The following is a 26716-nucleotide window of genomic DNA, read 5'->3' as shown; positions in this document are numbered from 1 at the left end:
ACCACCACAATAGGTACAGACTTAAGATCATTTTCATAAATAAAATAGGCCATAGCTGTATAAAGTGTACAAGATTTAGAGACCCAATGGGCCGACTGAATCTCGTCTTGAGAGAAAAAAACTAGTTTTCGCTGAAATCAAAATGTAGAAGCAATACATTTGATTGCATATTGTTTTTGAAGTTTTCAAAAAAGATCTCCTGTTGTTGCTTTATAAAAACATGTTGTAGAAATTGAGGAAGTTTTCCTTTTAATTTTTCAATTGCTTCATTCATTGATAGACAGATTTTTTGCTTTGCAACAGCATTTGCTTCATCTTTCATCCGTTGGAATAATTTAATGTCTTCATCGAGATTTGCTTCTGAATGTTCAATTGCAGTTTGAAGGTTTTTCAAACTTTCACAGTTAATACATGTTTGATAATAACATTTCTTTGTTGGAGTATTACAAACAATAATTTTAACAAACTCGGATGTACTATTGGGTAAAAAACTTATCCCTTCAAGTAAAAGTCGAACATTTTCGTGATATATGCATAAGCATAAATTAGCTGGAGTTTCATGCCTCAGACAAATGTGAGAAGGACGTAATTCACAAAACTTGGATAGGCCAATTTTAATGCATGGGTTTTCTTTTTTAAATATTTCATGAGCTTCCCCAAGAGTCATACATATGTATTTTTTCTGCACTTTTGATTTGTTGCCTTCTGAGTCTTTAACAATCACAAAGTCTTTAGCACCTGGTGCTTGGTAGCTTATGCTATCTCTTTCATAAAATGCTTCTACTTGTTCTTTAACACTTATATCAATTTTTGAAATTCTGAACTTGGGCAAAGATGACTGGACAATATTTGGTACAATTTGCTGGGCTAACTTTTTAATGATTGCCTTGGATTTGTTCAGACTCTTCGGTAAATTTTTCTTTACTTTGGAAATCGCTTTTCCGAATGACTGTGGACTCTTAAACGCTTTAGACGGAGAACTTAGCTCAGAACACAATACATCATGGGTTTTTAATACTTTTAAAGCTTTTTTGGCTCGATATTTTCTTACTTCCTCTCTTTTCTTTACTTTTGCTGCTTCTTTCTCTTCTATAGTCATCTGTTTTTTCTTCTGGAGGCGTCTTTCTTTCAGTTTGTTCTTCTCTCTCTCCTTAAAACTTTCATATTTTCCACTAGCCTTTAGTCTTTCTATTTGGTCCTTTTTTCTTTCAGCAGCTGTTTTTCCCATCTAAATCAAAATACTAATTAATAAACATCTGTTTTTAGACTAAGTAAGTGGATTTTAAGACTGTTATATGTGTGTGACTGACACTACACGTTTTAAACTGTGACTGACACTACATTTTAAAATCCATCAAAAATGTATAAATTTCTGTACAGATTTTTATTCCATCTGTTTTATCAGATACATTATGTCTTTAAATCAGAAAACTAGGTGCATTTTAATCTGAATTTCTTTAATAAATTGAAGTTAAAAAGAAAAATATCACTTTTCTGTGACTGACACTGCAACAGAATTGGTTAGTTTAAATTTGAAATAAATCATAGCTCTAAACAATTCTAAGTTTCTCAAAAGTTGTTTTCATAAAATATGTTTGTTACTTTAAAATATAACATAAACAGAATGTAAGAAAAGTGTACACTTACTTTTGAAAACTTGTTCCAAAATTGGCCTAATCACAGTTTCAAGCAACCAAAATGAATGATAAACTTTGGAAGCAAAGTGTTGCCACCACATAAATACTAAAATTGTTTTTATGTGAAATTCCTGAAGTCTGGTTATTGTACTTGTCCTAAAGCAAGATAAAAACCTTGGGAAAAAATATTTATAAAATAGCAATAAGGGTTAAAGTTACATGGAATTAACCATAAACATTCCTAGTTAAAAAAAAAAAAATGGCTTGTTGTCACGTTCCCCCCCGTTGTATTCCCCTCCCTTGTCATGTCTTTCCTCTCCCTTGTCACAAACTGTTACTATTTCGTGAAACCTCACCTTAAACCGGGACTTCATTCGTGGACAGCCCCTATTTTGTGGCAACCATATGCAAATATACATTCCCCTACTCTTTGTTTTCATATGCAAAGTAAAAACATTTCTCGAGCTGCAATTGATGCCAAAAATTTGACGCCAATAGATGAAGAGCGCCCGCCATTCTAACAATTGTCGAAATCTTCCTGAATGAAATGATCCTGCAAAACTCAGATTATACGTAAAACTTCTGCATGAACAATGCTTCTTTTAATAAGTTTAATATTATTGAGTTAGTTGCCTTGACCTCTGCCGTTAGAATTATTAAATTCCAAACAGTCAAATGAACGAATCCTACTTGCTACATTAAAAATTGTCCATTCAAAAACACTGGACGTCGCAATAATAGTGTTTTTTTTTTTTTTTTTTTTTTTTAATCGTGTTTGTGATTTGTTTACGGTTTAGGGGAAAACTGACAAATGCACTTTTCAAAATTTTTGATCTCTCTCCCCTTTGTCGCAAAGTTTCACATTTCACCATAACCCCCTCTTACCTTTGCCACATATCACACTGTTTTTCATAAACGTTCTTTTCAAAAAAAAAAAGCTTGATGTCCCTTTCTCCCCTTTGTATGTTCCTCTTGTCATTTATTTCCTCCGCCTTGTCACGAACGGTTACAATTTAATGAAACCCACCTTAAAGAGGGGCTTCATTCGCAGTCAATTCCTTGCAAATAGACATTTCTGTACTCGTTTTTTACGAATGCAAAAGAAAAATATTTCTCTTCCTGGCATTGGTATCAAAATGAATCAAATTCGCCAATTTCACAATTATGGAAGTCGTTCTGAATGAAATGATGCCGCAAAACTCCCTTAATACGTAAAACTTCTGTAGAAACAATATTTTTTGTAAAAGAGACATGATCTTGCCGTTAAATATAAAATTTCCAACAGTCAAATGAACGAACTTTACTCACGACAATATATAATTGTCCATGCAAAAGCATTAGTCGTCGTAATAATACGCCAATTTTATCAAACGTTTCACCTTGAGATCTGTTTGTGGTGATAGTAAATGCAGGTATTATTGGGAGCTGAAACTGAAAATCGTCCCTCACTCCGAAAAATAATTTATTTAAATATTAAAATCCCGGAAACATAATCAAAATGAAAATATTTTAAATGCCCGTAGTTACACAAAAAGCCTCAATAATAAAAACAAATGCAAGTATTTCATTTCTTTATGCTCAAGCGAGAATCGGTAACATCACAATATTATCCAGCAATTTTTTCACGCTACGTCGCGTGAAAAAGCAAATAAAAATGATTTTTCACTAACTTTTAATTGCTTCTAGCGCTGTTTCTAGACAACATAGCGAATTTCGATTTTCGCGCGGTAAACCGGGTGAAACGTGTTTTTAAAGCATTTTTCGCGAGCTTTCCAACCATACCAAGTTCGAAGCATTAAACGAAGCATTCGTGTAGAAAAAGCGGTTTAAAAAACGAATTAAAACTTAATGTTTCACGCTTCCAACAATGAATTTCAACAATGGAAAAGAGATAAAATTAAATTTTTTTAGTTTCGTTAACTAAAAAACGCTTATAACTTTTTTCTAGTGTATTTAGGTTATCGGACCTTGGGCGCCCTGACAATTTTTTCGTTAGGAGTGTTTTTTAAAGACCTTTTCAACCATATTAAATTCGAAAAAATTGGACCATCCGTTCTAGTAGAAAGAGCCATTTAGGACGAAAATTCGTTTTTTTTTGTTTTTTTTTTTTTTTAATATCTCCGTTAATTAACGTTCGATTTCAAAAAATTTTATTGATGACACTAAAACTCGGCAATAGCTACCGAACGAAAAGAGAATGAAGGAAATCGGTTCACAAACAGAGGAGAAATCGGTACCGAATGAAAACGGCTTGCCTATTAATATATAAAGATACTTGTCAAATAAAGATTATTTTTCATTTTTTAGTTCATTTTGCTACTAAAGCGTGTTTTTTTTTTTTTTTTTTTTTTTTGGTTTTTTAAACTAATATTTTATTATTGGTTTATTTAATGAAGAAAGTAGTACCTAAATTTCAGCTAAGCCTGAAAAATTCGAGCTAAAAACGCAAATAAATCCCGCCGTAATAAAGTTAGAGCATTGGTACGAATTGCGTATAGAACGCGAAAAATTTTACCCTTTCTATCGATATGTAATATTAATACATATGTGCAAGTAATTTTTCACCCACATATTCGAGAATTTATGTAAAAATTGGGCCTAAATTGGAATAAAAAAAGAACTACTTGTCGATTTTTTTTTTCGAACTGGTCTGCAAACCTTTCCGGGGCTAAAAGATAGATGCTATGAAAATTTCGGCGAAATCGGCTGAGTAGTTCTCGAGTTTTGCGCGTTTAAACAAACAGACGCTGTTTGGAGACTTCATTTTATACTATGTAGAGATGAGCCGTTCCATTTCAGATCAGGCAGGACCTGTCACAATGACTGTCAAAGATTTTTTTTGAAAAAGTTACAGTAATTACAACTAAAGGACACATAAAATGTCCCAAAAGGATTTTGCAAGAAAAAATTTTTTCTTCAGTTACAGTTTACTAAAATTCTGCACAAAATCGGTCATTTTGGGAAAAAACAGCAAAACACTCGATTTAAAATGGACACTATTTCAAAAGTATTTCACCTACTTGAATAATTCGTTTTTCTAAAAATAAATAAGGACCTATGTATCATCTAGACATCATTTTTGAAAATTAAGTTAGGTTTTTTGGTTAAAAAAAAAAATTGTGGCGAAAAAACTGCATTTTTACCGATTTTATGATTTTTTTTTTCCTCCGTGAAAAAAAAGTCTTTTTTAATAAACGGAGATGGCAGTCTAAAACCCTTGTATGATGGTTTCTTAACATATTTTATTATAATCCTTACCAGGAAACCTCACGATCAATGAAATTCGAAAAAAATTCAAACTGGTAGCATTTGGAAGAGCATAGTAAAATATGTTTGTGGCACAAAAATTACGTGCCCTCGTGGCCCCGTTATCGAAATATGAGGTCTTAAAGTTTGCCGAAATTGTAAGTAAAGTCGGCAAATTTAGCGAATTTCGTTCGGAACTGGAATGTACGGCGCGAATTTAACATCTGCATCTGACAAGACAGCTCATTGCCATGTTTGGTCATTTGTGGACAAAGTGCGCGAAAGATGTGATAAGTTAATTCTTTACTCAGGAGTAACTACCGGGGGGGGGGGGGAGTCATGGTACAGACTGCTCCGTTAAAATTTTAAGGGGGTTGTTTGTAGGGGTATTCTTTTCTCGTCTGGGGGGGGGGTAGCACTATCGCTCTTGGAGGAAATAGACACCCCTGCTTTACTTGTGTGTTAAAGTTTAGAATCACTATCAAGCTTAACAATTAGAAGGTTTTTCAAGAGAAACGACAACTTTAAAAAAAGATTACACTTAAGTTTACACTTTAAGACCCCATATCTCAAAAACGAGAGGATGAGGGCACACAGTTAATGGGTCAAAAAAATGTCTAAGTATGCTTTTTCGAATGCGACCATTTTGAACCTTTTTCATGATTACTGAAGTCGTGAGGTTCCTTGGTTAGATGCATGCAGCCTTGAAAATAAAAAATTTGAAATTTTCAAAAACTAACGATTTTTGAAGTAAGATTACTCAAAAAACACATTTTTTAAAAATCTAAAAAAATTGGCTCATTTGAACCCCTTTTAATGCTTAACAAGCGGATGTGCACAGCATCCCGCGTTTTTTCTCAGAATTTTTTTGAAAGTGACCTTATTACCCATGGCATGCATGTAAAAAGAAAATGTCTAATCATTTCATTCACTGAAATTCTGATTATATTAATGCTTAATAGCAACAATATAGGTGGTACTTTATCAATAACTGCTAAAATATTTTTCACTTTTAATAATGTTTATGTACCACTTTTACTCTCAGAAATATACACATTTAGAACCGCGCCATTATTTTTGAATAATACTATGTACTTTTACCTTATACAAGGAAATAATATCAGAATATTTTGCACAAATAATTATTAATTTTTTGTGCATTAAAAACAAAGTTTCAAATGCACAAAAAGTCAAAACCGCAAAGTCAAAACCGAGTCCCTTGTAAGTCACCCCCTAACGCAACCTGCATTAGGGGGTGACTTACAAGGGACTCGGACACTTTGCACACCCAATTTGAGAACTTCTGCTAACGCAGGGGGTCTCAAATTGGGTGTGCAAAGTGTCCGAGTTTTGTGGCAATTCCCTCCACAACTTGGAAGGCTAATTAAAGTAACATATTACCAATACAGCAACAACGTTGACTTTACTGGAGAAAGAAAGTGTGCAGGTTTTGTTTCCTAAATGCTCGATGCGTAAGCCTTTCGTAATGCGGTAGATGTCAAATCTCAAGACTGACTCGTCTGCTGTCACTTGCTGGTTGCTGTAACATGTCAATAGCCGTTTATTTTCCAACAAGATGGGACACCCCCCATTATCTGACAGACGTTCCTCATTTTCTCAATAACGAGTTTCCTAGTCCTTGGATTTGACAAGGTTCTGATGACAAGAATCAACTTCTTCCGTGGTCACCGTGCTCTTCGGACTTCACTCCAAGAGATTTTTTTTTAATAGTATTATACCAAAGATCGTAATTTCATGCACCATGGGTTTTGGTAGACTTGATGTCTACCAAAATACAAAAGGTCAATTTATCGAACATTTCGAACAAAACTTGTACAGTTTCATTCTAGAGTAAAGCCAGCGTTGTTGCTGTATTGTTTATTTATTCCAATAGGGCTTCAAAACCCCAAAGGGAATTTTTACATGTGTATGTATATAATAGATAGAATAGGGTGTCATGAAAAAATTATAATTCTTCAAAGGGTGCAGCAAGTCGGAAAAGTTTGAAAATCCCAGCATTATCTTTAGCAACAATTTAATATGAGACTGGATCTTATTTTGGGGGGGAAAGTAAGAAAATTTACAAGAAAAACTTCATTTATCAAAACCTTTAAATTAAATAAAAAAATTTTATTGCAACAACAAACAAGCTAATACAAAATTTAAAACATTTTCAAGCAGGGAAAAGAAAAAACAAAATAAAAATAAAATATATAAATTATACTTTAGAAAACAAATCCCTCCTCCATTACAAAAAAAAAACAGTTTTGGTTTCTATTTTGGAAACGGAAACTTCATATGCTGTTCTTGTTTTACATGTATTAAAATGTGCACAACTAATTTTCTTTTACAAAATATGAAAAGTAAAAGTACGTTAGAAGTTTCAAAAATTTACTTTTATGTAATGACATTTTCATGTTCATTTTTCACTTTGAACTTTTGACAATTATAATATCTGTATTGCATGCAATATTTTTCAAACAGTCATAACTCAGTTTTATTCACACTATTTATAAGTATGTATTAGTTTACCATAGTTGGAATAAGATAATAAAACAATTCAAATTTTCATAACTAAATTATTCTTAATCTTAAAATAGTTATTGCAATCAATTTGTCATGCAAATATGTTTCTAATTAAAACAAATTAATGTTTTTTATGCATCAAAATAAACTTTTTTTAAAATTGACTCAAAAAAAAAAAAAAAAAAAAAAAAAAACAATATACATATATATATATATGTAAATATATAATTAACCTTAAGTCTTTTCCCCTTCTTTATCTTTAGTTTACTAGGTATGAAAACTAAAACTTTATCAAAAACAAATTTCCAAACATCTATTGTTAATATTTAAAATAAATATATTTTTTTTTTAAATCAAGATTAAGTTCAGTAGGAAAAAGGTTTTCTTTACTTAACATTGATGCCAGGCTCCCAACAGGTTTTTAGTTAGTCCCTGAGGAGAAAAGGGACCTATATTCTTTCAAAAATGGATTTTAGGCTTTAATTCTTCGGTGGTAATCAGTAACCAGCCTCTTGGATCATTATTTGGTATCTGCTATTTTTTACTGATAAATAAGTAGATTTTGTTATTTTTTAAAATTAAAATTACCTTTACCTAGAACAAGAAACTGTGCTAAAGAAATTTATTATACCCATCTAACAGTTTGAACTCTTGCTGTAGTGCTCCTAATTGATTCCCAAATTACAAATTATTGTGGTAGGGTAGTAAAGAGCATACATATTTTTCTTAGAAAAAACATAAATGAACAAAAGACTGAATTAAACTGAATCTTTAAACAAAAAGGAAAAGATTATTTAAAAGACTTTTAGGGATTTGAGACTAAAATATGGATTTTTAGTGGGAAAAAGGACCAGTTGGAGGAGCCCTAGCTGATACATCCATTAAATTAGAAACCAATTTACTGTTTCGTGCATGAAAATATTATAACTCAAAAAAAAGTAGTATGGAGAAGTACAAGAGAAAGAATGACTCCAGCATTTGGAAATGTCTTCTAAAACATTCAAAAAGATGAATATGTATCAGAACAGCAATCAGTGTCATCAGAGGAACTACTTGAAGATGAACTACTAGAAGTGCTTGACATTTCCACCCTGACATTGGATGAATGTCGTGAGCCTCCGGACTTCTTAGACATGAATGAAACAACAAAGGACTCCATATGAGTGCTTCGCCAAGTTTTCGTGCAACACCAGTCGGGCAGCGGATTAGACGGTGGTTTCACTAAATGCTGTAATATTGACAGAGCATCTGCATCACTAAATAGATCCTTTCTATCCTCAAGAAAGCTACAGAACTCGTCAGCAGACAATACCCCAAATCGAATGTGGCATATTAGAGGCTCTAATACCTCTTTCAAAGAAACTTCATCAGTGGAAGAACTGCACTTGTGTTCACCCCAACGAACAAGGTTTTTTAAAAGAGTTAATTCGGTTACATCAAGCGTATCTAATTGCAATACTTTTTCCAGTGTTCCTGGATCGGTATCTAGAAAACTATCGACTTCCAATGCCAATTTTGTATTTCGCTTAAAAAATTCCAAGCATCTTTCAACAATGGTGCTCATTCCCATAAACAGTGCATTTTCAAACAACACCCATACATTTTCTGGAGACAGTTGACATTTATAAATATATTTTTCGCATTCATCTTTTAGAGCTGGAACACAATATTTATCGGCTGCGGTAGATGCTTTGAAAGATTCACTTTCATTTTCAAAACATATCTTTTCAGTATAAACATATCTGAAAGAAAGAAAGCATTAAATTAGGGTTGTTCACTGTTTTACAATTGAAAGTGCAATTGAAGTTGAGACATTGAAATTTTGTGAATCAGAGCACAAAATCTGAAACACAAAATTATTTTAAACATGATTTTTCATTTTTCCACTATCATCAAAGATCTATCTTCTTTATCTAGCTATTTTCTGGCAAAATAAAAGGAACAATTACAGTTATCAGAAAGTATGTTACCCTGTCACACATAGTCAATTGTAAATCTGAAACCAGAAGTAGGATCAAGTGGGAGAAAGTGGGGCTAAAATCAAGTTTTTAAAGAAAAAGTCCAAAAATCAAACATAAAAATTTATTTAAAAAAAAATTTGGCCACATTGGATTGACATAGATTAAGCATGAAGCAGAAACGTTTTTATTTTTATTTTATTTTTTATTTTCATTATTTGTTTTTATTGTTTTCTCTTATTTAAAAAAGCATGTTTTTATACCCCACTTTAGCCCATGATGGGACGAAGAGGGGTTGGTCAAAAATTAGAGCATATTTAAACAGAAATATACAAGTATTGTTTTTTCAAATTTGAATTTGGTGAAATAAATGCATCTCAATTATATTTAAAATCATAAATGCACAAAAATATACATTTTGTAGAACATAGCTAATTAAAGAAATAATTTCAATGGTTATCAACCACTGCTTTTCAATCTGATGAGGAAACACAGAAGTTCAATCATTTATTATGCTCAAAAAAAGCGAGAACATCGCCAAATTTTGCGTCTTCCAGTCGAATTAAGCATTAAAAAAAAGCTGCGAAAATGATGCCAACTTAGTGATATCTTGTCAAGCGCTTGCCAAGCCCAAAGACTCTCCTGTTAAACTGCTGGCAAAGCAAAGGGGGAAACATACACAAGTGCAATTTCAAGTGAAAAATAACTGGGTAACTTCTATGCAAATCTGTTCAACAGATGGCCTAACACAAGTCTATGCTACAATTAAAAGATTTTGCTATTTAATTATAATTTTCGAAGAAAGTTCACCAGTAGATTACTCCTACATATCATATGGAATGGGCATAAACAAAGTTTGTAAATATTAATTTAGTTCCAGTTCCTAAAACTGAAGTGAAAATGGTGGTTAACTTACTGCTTCTCAACTTTCACTGCTTCTCAATTTAAAAAAAGATAAAATACAGTAAAGCATTGTTTCTTCATGTCAATTATAAGTCTTTTAAATTTATACATCCTTTCCATTAAGTCCCATTTCATTCCTATTCCTTTTAATTCAAAAGTATGTCATTCATGTATCGCAAAAAGTTTTAGGTAGTTTTTTGGGCTTTGCAGGACTTGACTTTTCGGACAGAGAGTCCGAAGGGCTCTCTTTTGTCCCGGGCTCTGGAATGAAATTGACAGTAGATAAGCTTCTCTGTATCATTCCTAACCTCTGAGAGAAATAATGAAGGATGTGAGAAATTTTTGGAAACATTTCTCAAGTTTCTTCGAGACAAGAAACTGGTTTTTCCGTAAAAATTATATTTGACTTAGAAAAATATTCGCCATAACAAGGTTTTTATTAAAAACTCTTTGACATAAGAATGAAAAACAATATTAGATAAGTACACAAAATCAAGGGGGAAAATAATTTTGTTTCATATCAAGGTTTTTGAGATATCAAAGATTGGGATTTCGAGATTATACTATACTTTTCTTAGTAAAACTGCTGCCATGTACGAATCAAATAAGTGATATAATTACATTAATGCTGTTCTTTGTGTACAAAAACTTTCTAGTTTCTGGTATTTTTGAAACGTATATTCGTGATGTTTTTTCTTGTGGTTTTATGTTGTTTTTATAAATATATTGTGTTCTGAAGTGCTTTGATCATGTTTTTTATCTGATTTTTTCCTGTTGGCGCTAAAAAAGCATCGCTAAGAACGATATATGTCATATGTCGTCATACATCGTTTTCTTGGCAACGCTTTCTTGGCGCCAACAGGAAAAAGTCGCCAAGGGTGGGGTATATCACATCAGTTCCAAAAAATCCTTATATATTATTTATGTAGCCTGTTTTTTGTTGCAATGCGAGATCTTAATCGATTTCTTTGATTTGGCCCTCATTTTGAAGCTTATTGTGCAGGCTAATGACGAAAAATAGACCCACGGTCTAAAAGTTATTTTTTCTGTCAGAAAAAAAACTGTTTTAAAGCACCAAACAGAGCCTTTCGGTTAAACTTATATGTTTAACTTGCACTGCAACCGACAGAGCTGAATGGCTAAATCGCCAGAGTGTTCGACTGGTAACCAGAAGAACGAGAGTTCGGGCCCAGTCCAGACAATCTACATCGAAAAAAATAGACAAATATCACGCATTACATAAACACTTTAAATACAATTCATAACACAAGTGAGGCAGTAAATTTAATGCAATAGGAACGCTTCTTACCAGGGTTCATACACTTTTGGTTAAAAAAAGTTCCCTGACTTTTCCAGGTTTTCCAGGTTGTTTTTTAGAAAATTCCAGGTTACTCGCTTCATTCAAAATTTAAGTTTAAATAGTAATATTTTCAAAATAATTAAAATTGTTTAAAGTAGCGATGCAGAACTGAAACTTCTCCCCTTAAATTAAAAAAAAAAAACTTGGTTTTTTTTTTCGTTTGTTTTCTCTGTCAAAATTTTAAGTTTTTTTTAAACATTTTGTTCAAAATTGTTTTAATTTGTTTACTACTTGTTGAAAACAGAGTACTTTCAACTTATTTTAGCGTTTCTTTGATGTCACGCGTAATATTATAGCGTTTTGCTGTAGTCCTGCAGCAACCTTTTAGCATCCGCTTTTGGTTTACAATACTTTTTATTTTCTTATAAGTAGGTTACACGAAACATATTGAGCAAAATGCAATGCTAAATTTCAGTATAAATATGATTAACTTGTTGCATCAATCGGCATACCATGTAATGCATAGTAACAAAAATCAACATCCGCCAATCATAGGCTAATGCCAATAATCTTTTTTTTTTTCACATATTAAAGGGCGCTTACATTAAAATTTCAAACTTTCTTTTCCAGAAAGTAATAGTCAATTTTCAAAAATTCATAACTTTTTGCACATTTAATGTTATTTTCAATATTACACATTGATATAAACGTCCAATTCTGTTTCTGGAAGTTTAAGTCTACTTCCATTGTGCAAACGATCAAATATGGCGACAAAGTGAAAAATTTAAAATAATAAGTAGATTTTTGGATTTGCAGTATAAAAGTAGTAATAAATAATTAAGAATCCTTAAAAAGCTACAATAAAAGCAAAATAGTCAGTATTTAGCATATAAGAGTCTAAATCAATTAAAACAAAAAAAATGTTATGAAGATTAAATTTTGCATTTTTTCAGAAAATAATTACAAATTATCCGGAAAAAAAGGGCACAATTTGTGTTGATTTCAATAGTTTGCATTGCAATTAACATCCAATGCCGTTTTCGGGAACTTAGGCACTTGAAAAAGTCTTGTGTACTTCCATCTTGGGAATGACCAAATATGGCGGCTATGCCCAGAAATAAGAAATAACTTTTTTTTAATTTGTTGCATGAAGACAATTAAAAAATAATAAATCTTCATGATAATACAATTCATTGAAAAGTTTTTATCACATTTGCGTCCGAGGCAGTGAGGATAAGATTAAGTTTTAAGAACAAAATTTTTCATTTCTCAAGAAAATTATTTCAAATAATAATAGAAAAACAATTTGCAGGCCATTTTTTGTTGTTTTCATCAGTTTTCAATTAAAGAAAACATCCAATTCTGCTTTGTTTTTAGAAACTTAGGCATTTTTGGATCGTATCTACTTCCATCTTGTGAATGACCAAAGATGGCAACTACGTTTCACACGTAGCTGAAATGATTTTCCGATCAAAAAAAAAAAAAATTTTTCCCCGATCGACCCTCCCATCTACAGGTTGTGCTTCCGAAGCAGTAAATTGTCTTCTCTCCTGTTGAGTTTGTGCATAATTGCTGTTCACCTGATTTTTTTTTCCCTTGGGAACTACTGAGAGCCAAAAATGGCGGCTGCTGAAGATTTTTTGGGTCGCTACTTTTTTCATTGCTTTAAAATTGTTACAATTTTTTTTAAATACATCGATAAAAATGAAGATTAGGTCTTATAAAACGAAATCCCCTGGGAAAAAATTGGGAAAAGAAAAATTTTGGGGACACATTTGGAAAATTCCTTGACATTTTTGACTAAGTCATTTTCCCTGATAATTCCAAGTTTTCCCGGAGCGTACGAACCCTGAACCGAATAGAATGTTGTGGCAACCCATCTAAAACTTTAGGCAGTAGAAAGAAATGCGTTCCCCGCACTGACTCCATGCAAGAAAATCTTCGCTTTTTTGGCGCATTTTTCGTTGTGAAAAAAAACGTTCATTTTTCGATTGCAGTTTTTAAGTGCCAGCGTCGGTTTAGATAAAAATTTACAATTTTTTTCGTGAAATCACAATAAAAACGAAGACTAGATTTCATAGTACTTAATTCCTTGAGAAAAAAAATTTTTGGAGGACAAAATTTGAAAACTCCCTGACTTTTCCCTGACATTTTTGACAGTGTTATTTTCCCTGACAATTCCCGGTTTTCCCGGAATTCCCGGAGCGTACGAACCCTGCTTACTTTACAAAAAATTGATGCAACCTGTAGTTTAATTAATATGCGTAATTGTAAGGGGGGTTTTTTGTTGTTGTTTTCTTTTTAAAGCTTTGGCACCGGACAGAAAACTAAAGCATAATGTAAGAGAAAATATACATATAATGTGCAAGATTTCAGACTTCAATGGAATAATTTTTTGTTCAAAAAAAAAAATCGTATATACTGAAATGTAGATTCTTCGAATGAGTTTTTGATCCTTTGTACAAATAAAAAAAAATACTTCCCTGAACTGAAATTATGCTTTTCATTTAGTTAACCTAAGAATATTTATTAGAATAAGAAGTAAAATATTAAAATTACTAACAACTCAATGGGTAGAATATTTTTTTTTTCCCTTTTTGGCAAAAAACAACTAGCCAGTCGCATTTTTACTACATTCGAAAAGCTACGCTTAAAAAGCGAACTTAGTTCAATTGATTTTGTATTTTAACCGTTTAATTAAATGGTAAACACGTGCTACCATCTAAGCCGGTTCGAGCAGCCTGCGATAACAAATTGCATAAATATTCAAAAATAAAAACACTTCTCTTCAGTATCTTATTTTATATATTATTTCTGTGGATTATTTTTCTGTCCGTATGCGAGATCTTATTTCTTGAAGAAATTCTCCCGTCATTTTAAAGCTTATTTTTTCAGCTAATGACGAAAAATAGACCTATGGTCTAAAAATCAATTTTTCCAAAACGCCCAGCCCCTTTTTTGTTGCAAAAACCTTGATGCAGCCTGTAGTTCTTATGCAGATTTTTTTTTTTTTTTAAAGCAAAATTCAAATATAATTTTTCAATTTTTTGCATCGCTTTCGGCAAAAAAAAAAGTTTAATTTACCTTTTTTTTATTATTTAAACAAAGCTTAAAAACACTAGACAGTTCGGTTAAATTGATAAGTTTTTATGGTAGAGCGTTCGGCCATAAATTAGCTGAACTTCCGGTCCGCCATTATAGCTAATTTAGATTAATGTTACACATTACATGTACTCATAACATACAACAGATAAACACGTAAGGCAATAAAATAAATGTGATGAGAATGCTCCTTGGGGTTTCGACTCCTTTATGCAGGCTACAATTATTGTTCAGATAAGTTGACTATTAATCGAAGGGTGTTCTTTCTTTTTTTTAAGCTTTGACTCTGTTCAGATAACTAAGCATAAAAAAAGTATAAGACTTGTTCAGATAACTAAGCATAAAAAAAGTATAAGACTTAAAAATTAGGACCTCAAAAGAATCCTTTTTTTGCAGAAAATCTTTTTGATTGTATGCTGAAATGTAGATTTTTCTAATAGCAGCGTTCGACCTTTAGTATAAATAAAAAAGTACTATGCCAAATTGAAATTACGAGTTTCACCCAGTAAACCTTTAATTACTTATTGGTGAATACGATGTAAAACATTAAAATTATTATCAACTTCAAAAGTAAGAAATCATTTTCTACTTCTCTGCTTTCGGCAGGAGAAAAAATGCATTTTGTCTACTTTCAAAAAATTACATCACTTGAAAAATGGACTTAGTTCAACTGGTTTTGGTTTTGAATTTTAAGTGTTCGATTAAAAGAAAAACATGTGCTGGCATTCAAGCCGTAACGGTTAAAGCAGCCTGCTATGGGAAATTGTGTGAATATTCAAAAATAAAAACACTTTATTTCCAATCTAATTTATATATTTCTCTAGAATGTTTGTTTCAATCGCTATGCAAGATCTTCCTCACTTCTTAATCAAATTCCATGTGTTACGAATAATTTTAAAGTGTATCATGCTGGCTAATGACAAAACATAGACGCATGTAAATTACTTTTTTTTTTTGGCAAAAAGCTTTTTTGCTGTTTTTTATTGCACATTGCTTCAATGAAAAGCATTCGAAAACAAAGGCTCAAGTGCTCAGTTAGTTGTCGTGCTGATAATCAGAATGGCACCAGTTCGAATCCATGCCAATAATTATATCTTTAATGCTTAATTCTTTCCCATCAGAGGCTTACATAGGTAGGATTGTATTTGCCAAAATCCATTTTTTCATATGCACAGTTACTGCTTTTTTACGAGTCACTCAGTCACATTTTTAATTATATTTATGTTTGCATTGAAAATACGTACAACCAAAAAGTGAGAGATGATCAAATTATCACAACATTGTATTTAACGAGGTTTTGTTGCTGATATTTTCAAATTACATGTCTTCTTTTGTGCGTTTACTTTTTCCGCTTACTTTTATCCGTTTACTTTGTTCGATTCTTCTTCATGATGCTCTTCCTTTGAAAATTTTAAAGAGTGATTTGCCACATTAAAGGATTCGAAGCATAGTACAGAGTTCCGCACGGGTTTACTAGTCTTTTTAAATAAAACAAAGAATATATATATATATGTGTGTGTGTGTATTGTATGTTTCCCATACAAATCCAGTTTACGTTGGATCTGTACCAAATTTGGCAGTAATGTACTTGGACACCCGAGAAGGAACGTAGGGAGGTTTTCGAACGCCAAAAAAGTACGGAACCGTTCGAATTTTAATTTCAGGGCCCTAAAATGATATTAAATGGCTCTTTCTACCAGAAATAATTATCCGATCAGTTTGATTTTGGTGGCATTCAAAAGCGTGCAAAAATCACCCATACAGTTCACTCATTTTCTTTGAATTCCAAAAAAAATAAAGGCTGTAAAATCACCAGGGAAAAACTAAAACGCCTGCTAAGCCTAATGGAACCAAAATTTTAAATTGGAAAATTATCGTTTATGCAATCTCATTTTAAATTAGCGTTCAGAAGGTTGCCACTTTTTTCCTCGACTGCAAGGAAATAAAATTTTGTTTTTGTTTTGAGGTAAATGTCTTACTATTATTTGGCGTTCTCTTCTTTCTTTCTTTCTTTTTTTTTTTTTTTTGTACCGGCAGCAGAAGTTAATCAGAAAAGTTGCGTTTAATTTGTTAGGGAATTTTTGATTTGACGTTTTCTTTCTTTAAGAACGATCGTTTGAACGGGATATTTTACATTTCTTTCCTCTAATTGAAGCTTGGTTGTTGAACATGCGTCAATTAACTTTTATTTTCGAGATAGACCGTGTAAAGATGGGCAATACGGCTAGTTAATAAATAAAATTCAGTAAATCAACATTGGTTAAAAGGGAACTGATGTGATATACCCCACCCTTGGCGACTTTTTCCTGTTGGCGCCAAGAAAGCGTCGCCAAGAAAACGATGTATGACGACATATGTCATACATCGTTCTTAGCGATGCTTTTTTAGCGCCAACAGGAAAAATTCAGATAAAAAAACATGATCAAAGCACTTCAGAACACAATATATATAAAAACAACATAAAAGCACAACAAAAAACATCACGAATATATGCTTCAAAAATGTACAGGGCCGGGGTTTTTTGTAAACATATTAAAATACAATGAAATAAATTATTGTATTAATTACAAGTCAAAATTAATGCATTAATTTTTTTTCATCATTTCTCCGCGATACGAGCCCTCGGTCTCATAGTACTTTCGTAATGAGACCTCGGCTCGCCGGCCCTGCCTCGGTCTCATTACGAAAGTACTATGAGACCTCGCGCTCGCCAGGATCTCGCTCCGCTCGGTCCGTTATCCCTCCGACTGTTAATATACATTACAGTCAAAGTATGGTCAAAGTTTTGAGGTAAATGTCTTACTATTATTTGGCGTTCTCTTCTTTCTTTCTTTTTTTTTTTTTTTTGTACCGGCAGTACAAAAAAAAAAAAGTTGTAGTATGGTCACAGTTATGTATATTTTCATGGAGACACCCAAGGGTGGCTCCTTCCGTTCAGTGTACAATAATGACACAGTTTTAAGTGAAATATGCACCATTATTGTGCAGATTTATTAATAAAATTCAGCATTTTTAAGAGTACAACCGAAAGAACTTTCAATTGTTAACATAAAATTCAGTACCTAAAGGAGGCACGTTAATAGAATGTCTAAATAATTCGTGGCATCGATAAGAATTAACTTTTGGAACAAAATAACCGTACTATTTCTGTAAAATTAATTTACATACAGTAAAAATAAAGTTAAAAACTACAAGAACCCCTCAAGGATTTGTAAAAACAAAAAATTTTGGAAGTGAGAGGTTTTTTTTTAATTCTAAAATAAAGAACTTACCTTTTTATATGGTATAAATATTCACACTCAGTCTAAAACACTACATCATATGACAATGGCAAGTTACAGATACACACCACGTTGGAGTTAACTTTTAATTAACCTTCAAGTTTGAAGAAACTGGCATTTTCTAATGTTTTTACTTCAAAACACAACTACTGAATCTAAACTAACACAAAATAGGCATTCCTGTAAGGTATATTGCACAAAACAACACGTATCTCTCCTGCGTAAAACCAAGTAAAGAACCCAAGTAAACAAGTTCGAACAAGTTTGCCTTCGCGTTGCCAACCACAGGTTAGTTTCACCAGGGATGCCATGCTTAAAAATTTATCGCCTCATTGGCGAGAAAAATATTTCAATTTTGTGCAAAAAATCAGATGTCGCCAAATGGGGGGGGGGGGGGTATATCACATCTGTACCGTTAAAAGAGTTTTGAATAATTGAGGCTCAACTGTATATTAAGCTTTCTCTATTTTTGTCCCCCCTCTCCAGCAGTAAAAAATATGACTTTATTCGTGAATTTTGTCTACTGGCATCATTTATTATATTGCTCTTGCTGTTTCATTATAAGAATAGGAATTGTTATCTTGCAAACAGCACATTCTGTTCTGAAATCCTTGTTCCATGCCATTTTTACAAACCCTATCATTTATGATGGTAAAACACATTAACCAACGGATGTAAGAGCTAGCAAATATCAAACTAAACAGATGAATTTCACAATAAATATTACTGCAAAACTTGAAAAACTATCAAAATATACTTACTTGAGAAGACAGTGGAATCCTTCAGGAGAAAGGTCAGGAATGACCACCTTTTCACCAGTTTCGGCTAATGGACCATAAAACATGGCTTCAAAAACTGGGCTAGCAATCGCCAATATCAACTTATGAGCCTTAAATGCAACTCCTTCAGGTCCAACTTCAAAAGTTATATCAGTAAGGAACTTATTTTCAAGAGCCTTTTCATTGAGAGCACGAACACCAACTGAATTGTGTCTCCATTCATTGCCATTGTTCCTATCTGTAACACAGGTATAAATTAGTATTTGCGCAAGGCTGTGCCCAAAGGGAGGGTTTTAGGGGCCAAATATACATTTGACTTAAATTTTAAACTTTCTGTACAACACTTAAATAATAAAAATAATAAAACATTTCGTTTGGAAATTTGGTAGAACTTATGATTGTCTTCTCTTTACTGACTGAAACCATATTTCGGAAAAAGTGGTGGAAGAACTGCAGAATGGTCTAGCAATGCAAAGTATCATCTGCGTTAACATTGCTTATTTTAAGGAGTTTTCTAGTGAATTTGGCATTGCAGACAAAAAAAAAAGAACCTTGTCGCTATGTAAATACTTAGTAACTATATCTGCATTACCCTACCTCTTAGCATTACGCCTTAGGTTAAAAATGCTTAGTAACTGTGTTTGTTAATGTAATTTGCATCAACATCAACTCCTTGAGTAGTTTAATCGGGATTATTTTACAGCATAAAACCTGACACATACGTGATATGATTTAAAAGAAATGTGAGGACTTTTTATTCCTTTTTTGTACGTACCACGTAGTAAAGCAAGAAAAAATATTTTTCTAGCCCAAAATGTTCAGGCATTTTTTATTTTTAATTAGTATTGGATCATATACAAAAAAATATTGAAAAAAGTTTTAGTTTATATTCCAAATTTTTAGTAAAGATATTTCTTTGCACAAAAAGGTATTTAAAAAACATTTAACAATAGGGAAATTAATAATGATTCCTGTGGTGTAAGATTCTTATACATTGGACATGGAACTGCATTGAGATATTTGTTTATGTTACATGCAATAAAATAACTTAATAACAGTTGAGTAATAAAATAATATAACTTATCTGTTGAAAAAAAAATCCTTGATTTTTGCCAAACTGCGAATTTTAGTGTAACTGATCTTTTTCTATCAACATTTCATTGTTTTGAATACCAAAATAGAATCTTACCTAAGGATAGGGGGTAGGGTGAAAAATCTTACATGCCGTTACATGGGAGTAGGAGGGTCAAAAATTGCGAAAGTCATCCTTACGTAATTAATGAATAGCCCCTAAAGCGTTGTCTTTCTTTTTTTTTTCTTCTTTTGTGGAAAACATAAGAGTAAGCTTATAAGCAAAGTTTTGTTGCTTTTTTTTTTAATTCAAAAAATAATAATAGTAATAAATTTGAAAAAAAAAAGGAGTTTTGACTTCAGAAAAAAAGTTGTCTTTTCAACTGGTTGCAAAACAGTCATTTTTGCCTATATTTAGGCTAAAATCAGGCCGGGACGATGGAGCATGGGCGGATTTATGGGGGGGGGGGGAATGGGGGCAATGCCCCCCCAGTCTTGAGAGGACTTTATACATAGTAACAACACACCTTCCAAAATCTTAAAAGAAAAAAATCATGATTTCTTTCCATTTTTGAACAGTTCAGAAGTGAAAATGAAGACAACAGCGGTTGTCCTTTTCTAATGTGTGTGTGTGGAGGTTAAGGGGGGGGGGGGGGGCTCACTTTTCTTCTCCCTCACTTTTTCTCTCTGAGGACTGTTATCATTGATTTGTCGACCCAAAAACAATTTTTACTGTGTATTTTCGTAATTTGCAAAAGAGTATTTTACTTATTTTTTCCGAGATTTTTGTAGTTCTAATTACCCTTTATAATGCTTCAAAATACAGAATTTTATATCTATTTACCCCGGACCCCCTGCTATTGGAGATATTCTATGCCCTATGTAAAAGAGACACCATTTCCCCTCTTGAATTCAATTTAAGAAGGACAGCAGTCAACATATTAGTAAAACTAAACAGAATATGTAAGGCATATGATCTTAAAGTATGACAGGAAAAAAGATAACATAAGGGGGGGGAGTAAAAAATGGTCTTTTTCGCCCCGATAGAAAAGTTTTGTTCGAACTAAAAGAGAGACCCAAAAACCTGAAATAGCTTTGAGCCACATTAAATCTAAATCCAGCCTTGATTACAACCCATATTGCTCAAAAAAAAAAAAAAAAAACCTGCCCCCCCCCCTCCCCCAGGAACTCAGTCCTAAATCCGCCTATGCGATGGAGGTAAGAGTACAGGAGGGAACATGCCATATCTACTCCCATTGTCACGTTTGAAGTAACTGTGAGAAAGTGGCGGCCATGTTGGGTGGTGAGAAAGGTGGAAAATACTCGCATCACTCAAGTGAAAATTTCGTGTGCTTTTTTATTTTTTCGCTTACCTAAGAAATAAAAATAATAATAGCCAACACAATTATATTTTAAGCTTTAAATTTCCAAAGAATAAACTAGTTGCATAATTAATGTCCTTAGTTAATTAAAATTAATTTAGTGACAAATGAATGATCAACTGGTTTTAAAATACTAATTTCATTAATAAAACACAAATACTTTCCCTACAGAATTATCAAAATTTTCAGCCCGTGTCCAAGTTATAAAATTTGAATATAGCACAATGAAAAAAAGCAACTAGAAATCAACAAAGATAAATAAAGGAATAATATAAATGAAAAACTAATTTTGATAAAGTTTCCAGAATGATAATAAAACTATAATAAAACTAACAAAATTTAGATAGTTTTTTAAAAAGGAATCCCATGTAAATAAAATTCTAAACAACTTCTTGAAAATCTACCCATCCAGTTCTTCATTCTTTATTCATTTATTTTTTTAGAGATGCATGGAATATACTTGGTTAGTATTCAGTATACTGCATATCGGCAGACAAACCAAATATTTGGTTTGGCAGAGTTCTTCAATATTCGGCAACCGAATAGTAAGCATATTTAAAACTTCGAAAATTCTCAAAGAAACATTTTTTTTAATGCAATGAATGAAAGTATCAGTATAATTGTAAAGTCTCACAATATTAATTAAAATTCTTACTTATTAATTTTATCACATCTAAATTAATTTTAATGCTTAAAAAACGCTCAGAACTTGAATTTAAAATTTTGTTGCTTTTCAGTGTTTTAAAACTTCTGACACATTACATTAGCTTTACTATTGTAAACAACTATAGTACAATAACCAGAAAAAATCCATAGTGTTAATTAGTAATAAATGTAAAACACAAATTTGTTACTAGTTTATAATAACTGCTAATTTTTTTACTTAAAATCATGGATGTAGTAACCTCCATGCATAAAATATCCAGCTAAAGTTTGTTTATTTTTAAAAGAAAAGCACTTGGATTTTAAATTTTGTAGCATTTAATTCAAATTTTTACACCAGCTGAAAATAATGAATATTGATTTAAAAAAACAACCTTTTTGAAATTAATCTTTGCAATCAAAGTTTAATTTCCACTTAATAACAAAAAAATGAAAGCATCTGATAATGTTTTGAATTTCATTTCACAATTTAATTGATAGAATTGTTTATAAATTACCAAAAAGTAGCAGCAAATTACATCAAATAATTTTAATTTGTAATGATATTTTAAGCAACTCGGGTTTGCAGGATTATTTATGACACAATATGTTACCATCATTATCTGTTATTGAATCATACATTATGGGAAAATTAATTATTAATTTATGCAGAAATTAGCTAAGAATCTCCTTCCTACATGTATTATTAGTGCAGTTGAAGGCTAAACGACGCCATAAAGTCGAAATCCGGTTGAAATTCGATAAAAAAGTTCGAAAATTTCCGTATCTTGAACATCGCGGACACAGTTTCCCAATACAAGATGGCGGCCGGTTACCGTTATCACTTCGAGAAATTCCCCCTATGCTCCATCCCGCTATTCCTAGATCCATGGCTGGGAGACCATCTAGTACGGGGGGGGGGGGACAAGAGCGGATTTACAGTCTTTTAAAGTGGGTGGCGGTTGAAAACCGTTAAAGCCATTCCTTCCCCTAAACTCGTCATTCACGGGGGTAGGGAGTCGATGCCCCCCTTTTTACTGTCTTTTAAATACTAATCGCCCCTCACAAACTTATCGCCCTCTTGAAGTGTCAAATCTCCCCTTTGGGAGCTATCACCCCCAGGATTGGAAACTACTGTTCTGAGACATAGCAATGTATTATCATACCAGTATAGTGTAGTCCATGGAAGAAAAAGGTTGGAAGACACATACAGAAATATAAAAATTATTAAAGTTCAAAAAAGGGGGGAGGGGCGAACTTAGGTTCAACTTAAAAAAGTGGGTAACGCTGTCCATCCTTGACTACACTAACTGTCTAAACTTAATTTAAAGAAAATTTGTGGAATGTATTTGATTGATATTAGTAGTGAGTGCTAGTAATTCCTTCAATTTTATATTATTCGTTTTAGAAAATGACAGTCACAGAGGGGGCGGTCGCCCCCACCGCCCCCTAGTAAATCTGCCATTGAGGGGGGGGGTGAGGGCACATCTTACAAGGGCCCAGCAACCCAAGAAATTGCAGAAAAAAGAGAGAAAAACTAGCATCAAGGCTTATTAACATTTCACACTGCTTGACTCTGGGGAAGGGGCCATAGAAATTTGTTGCGGGGGGGGGGGGGGGACCAAAAGGTATAGATCCGTTCCTGGATAAAATAGTTGCCTTTGTTTCAAAATAATAGCTTTAGTCTCTTTTTTAGTTTCCAGTGGCAGTCCTGCTTTATCTATAAAAAACCCCTGTGCCAAATTTCATCAAAATCTGACATGGTGAGGGAAAATTGTGTTTATTTGACCTGGAATGGCCTGGTAATGCTATTTAGATATTCAACATCAACTTATTATTGAGCTAGACTCAAGTGTGCCTTTTTATAACCTTAAGATAAGAGAGCCCTTAAAATAACAGAGTGCTTTTTTGACAATTCTAGGGGCGGATCCAGACAGAATTCTGAGAGGGGGCCATTTGGAAAAATACATGGCTTTTGAAAAATTTTGAATTTTACAAATATTAATATAGCCCATCTTTACTAGAGCATTTTTTAAGGAATTTTCATTAGGCGACGCAAGTTTGACATAAAGGATAAAACTTTCCCAATAACTTTACTTATTTCTTAACAAACGTGTGCATATATCCTCGCCTCAAAGTGGTATTTCTGTAATCAGTACTCTATTCTGAGATGACTGTATAGGGTTTCTGATTTAAGAGGAAGCCGATATAAACCAACCGTAAGTATAATATATGCTCCGAAGTAAAGGGGGTCCGGGAGTTTCTCCCCCGGAAATTTTTCGAATTTGTAGTCTTAAAAATATTTTAGATGTTCTTTGGGGGAGAAAAGGTCGGTGGCCCTCCCGTCTATTTTTTGAAATAGTAGCTCTAAGAATGCAGTTTTAAACGATCTTTGATGATGTTAGAGGGAGGAGAGATTTGAGGGCCCATCTAAGGAAATTTTTCTGATTTGTAATCTTAGAAATGCATTTTCAGTCTTTCGTAATATTAAGGGCTCGGGTGCGCCCCCTCCCCCAGTCCATTTTTTGAAATTGAAACCTTAAAAACGCAACCATTATCCCCAATAATGTTAAGAAGAGGGAAGTTCAGGGTTTCTCCGGCGAATTTTTTTTTGCCTTTGTAGAGCCAAAAACTTAGTTTAATACGATCTTTTCGTGATGATACATGGAGGAGAAATTCGAGGGCCTACACCAAGAAATTCTTCTAATTTGCAGTCTTAAAGATGCATTCTAATTATCTTTGGTATTGGTAGGGAAGAGGTTTGGAGCACTCCCCCCAGGAATTGTAGCTCTAAAAAGGCTGAGTTAAGGGGAGGAGAGCTTCAAAGGCCTATCCCAGGAAATTTTTCTAATTTACAGACTTAAAAACGCAGTTTCGACTATGTTTAGTAAAGTTAGGGGTTGTAGAAATTCTGAGGTCCATTTTCAAATTTCTTTCAAAATTGAACTCTTTAAATTGCAAATGTAGGCAATCCATGACTCTAAGTAACTTTTAGAGGGCCAGCAATTTTTTGAAATTGAAGCTCCAGAAACGTAATTATTGAAGACATTCAATGATGTTAGGGAGGTAGGAGTTCTCCCCGGAAACATTATGAAGCTCAAGCGTTTAAAATAAAATTTAGGCTGATCTTGAACAATGTAGGTGAAAATGAAAGCTGGGGGATCCTCCCCTGGAAGCTTTTACAGGTTATTTTTTAAAATGTGGTTTGTAGATGATCTTTGGTAACATTAACAAGAGGAGGGGTTTGGAGGGTGCCATATTAAAAAGGGAATGAAGAATAATTACATAGCACTCCATAAAGCCTGGTTAAAACTTAAATCTAACTTTAACTTAATACGCAATCATTAAATGTATAACTTTTTATCGGAGGACGCTTGCTAACACATATCCCTTTTCTTTCTCCTCATGCGGGCAGAATCTGATTATTGTACAGGCCAACTAGGCCCCCATATTCCTAAGGGGGCCCCAAATTACTTAAAGATTTATGCATAGCATTATAACTACACAAAAAATATATGTATTTTTAAAATAATAAAAAAGTAATGACTTGTCAAAAGGAAAAAAACTTCCTTTTTTATTTTTATTCATTCTGCCAGTAGTGAATTTACCATGTCAAAAGTATAAGGGATCCTAAAGGGGATTCATAAATGCTAATAATAAATGATTTACATAGTTCTGTGAATCTGTGATAGACTAAGTGGCTTACAAAAATACATTTCAACCAGCCTCAAACCTGTAAATCAGTCACTGCATTCCGCTATAGAGTCTTCATGGGTCTCCAAATTTTTGTGGGCCTAGGGCCTCAATTTTAGTTTATCGGATCCTGCAAGGGGGAAATAAACACATCTAAAAAGACGAGCCCATTATACTAAATGAACCTAAATATTTGGTATACACTTGATATTTTTGAAATTTTTGTGGGGTGACCATGCCCTCCCTCTCTCTGGCATTGTTTCCATTCTTGTTAGATTTCACATGAATTACAGTGATGTTTCTTTTTCAATTTCAGCTAGGAAAGGGGGTTTAAAAAACTATGTTTGAGACTTCCTCAATGTGGTTTTATTTAACTTGTTAGACTTCAAGGAGTAATAAGGATTTTTTATATTTAGCTCTATAAAAGGCTTTTAAATATTTTTGAAACTTCTCACAATGGCCATGACCTTCCCTCTCATTGCTTTCCTTATTGTTCGACTTTGTATGTACTATAAGGGAAATTTTTTGCATTTTTGCGTGAAAAGGGGGATTTAATTGCTCCCTCCCTGTATCCGCATATGGATAATTCCTCCTGGCAGCCCTTTTATTCTAGATTTAGCACTAAAGGGAAATAAATGCTTTCGAAAATTCAGAAACCTTAGCATCCAGGAAGTTTTATGAAACAAAAGACTCATTAAGAAACAAACTACTTCTTACTGTCATCAACTGACACCTCATCTTTCACCCGTGGCACATCGTTTTCAGCGCCATACTTGTTGGGGAAAATAACACATTTCATTTTCTTTCTTGGAGGCATTATCCTTTATATCTTCTGAAATTAATCACTAAAGTTCAATAAAGTGCACAGTATAGAAAAAAAAGGTGAATATTTATTAACCTAGAAATCACTAAAATAATATTTCAATTGGAAGCAATACCTGTAGCTGAGATACCAAGTTAAATATGAGACAAGATTATCATAAATTCAGAGCGGCAAAAATAAAACGGTATCGTAAAATGAATTTTTTTTTCTCCCTTAGAAATCAAAATAGTAAATAACACTTGGTATTTAAAAATGAGATACTCGCACAGAACAGAATAATCCTAAATAATCAAAACGCGAGATTTTGTGCTAAACGCATGACAGACATCGGCTCTAGGTCACTCCTCTCAGAAAAAAATACATAAAGAGCGTC

The 26716-nt window shown here is 32.9% G+C and overlaps 1 protein-coding gene across 1 annotated transcript; it reads right to left on the bottom strand.

Annotated features, from left to right (window-relative positions):
- Nucleotides 1-7648: 7648 nt before the first annotated feature.
- Nucleotides 7649-26648, bottom strand: LOC129226009 (BTB/POZ domain-containing protein 3-like). The gene is made up of 4 exons (XM_054860583.1): nt 26459-26648; nt 26238-26352; nt 18715-18970; nt 7649-9151 (listed from the first exon to the last, which is right to left on the bottom strand). Exons 2-4 carry the CDS (start codon nt 26335-26337, stop codon nt 8410-8412), a joined length of 1098 nt encoding a protein of 365 aa, XP_054716558.1. The 5' UTR covers nt 26338-26352; nt 26459-26648; the 3' UTR covers nt 7649-8409.
- Between the last annotated feature and the right edge of the window lie 68 nt (nt 26649-26716).

Source organism: Uloborus diversus, chromosome 7 (assembly GCF_026930045.1).
Source record: "Uloborus diversus isolate 005 chromosome 7, Udiv.v.3.1, whole genome shotgun sequence".
NCBI classification, from domain to species: domain Eukaryota; kingdom Metazoa; phylum Arthropoda; class Arachnida; order Araneae; family Uloboridae; genus Uloborus; species Uloborus diversus.
Note: the sequence above shows the minus strand (reverse complement) of the source record. Positions and strands in the feature narration are given on the sequence as shown.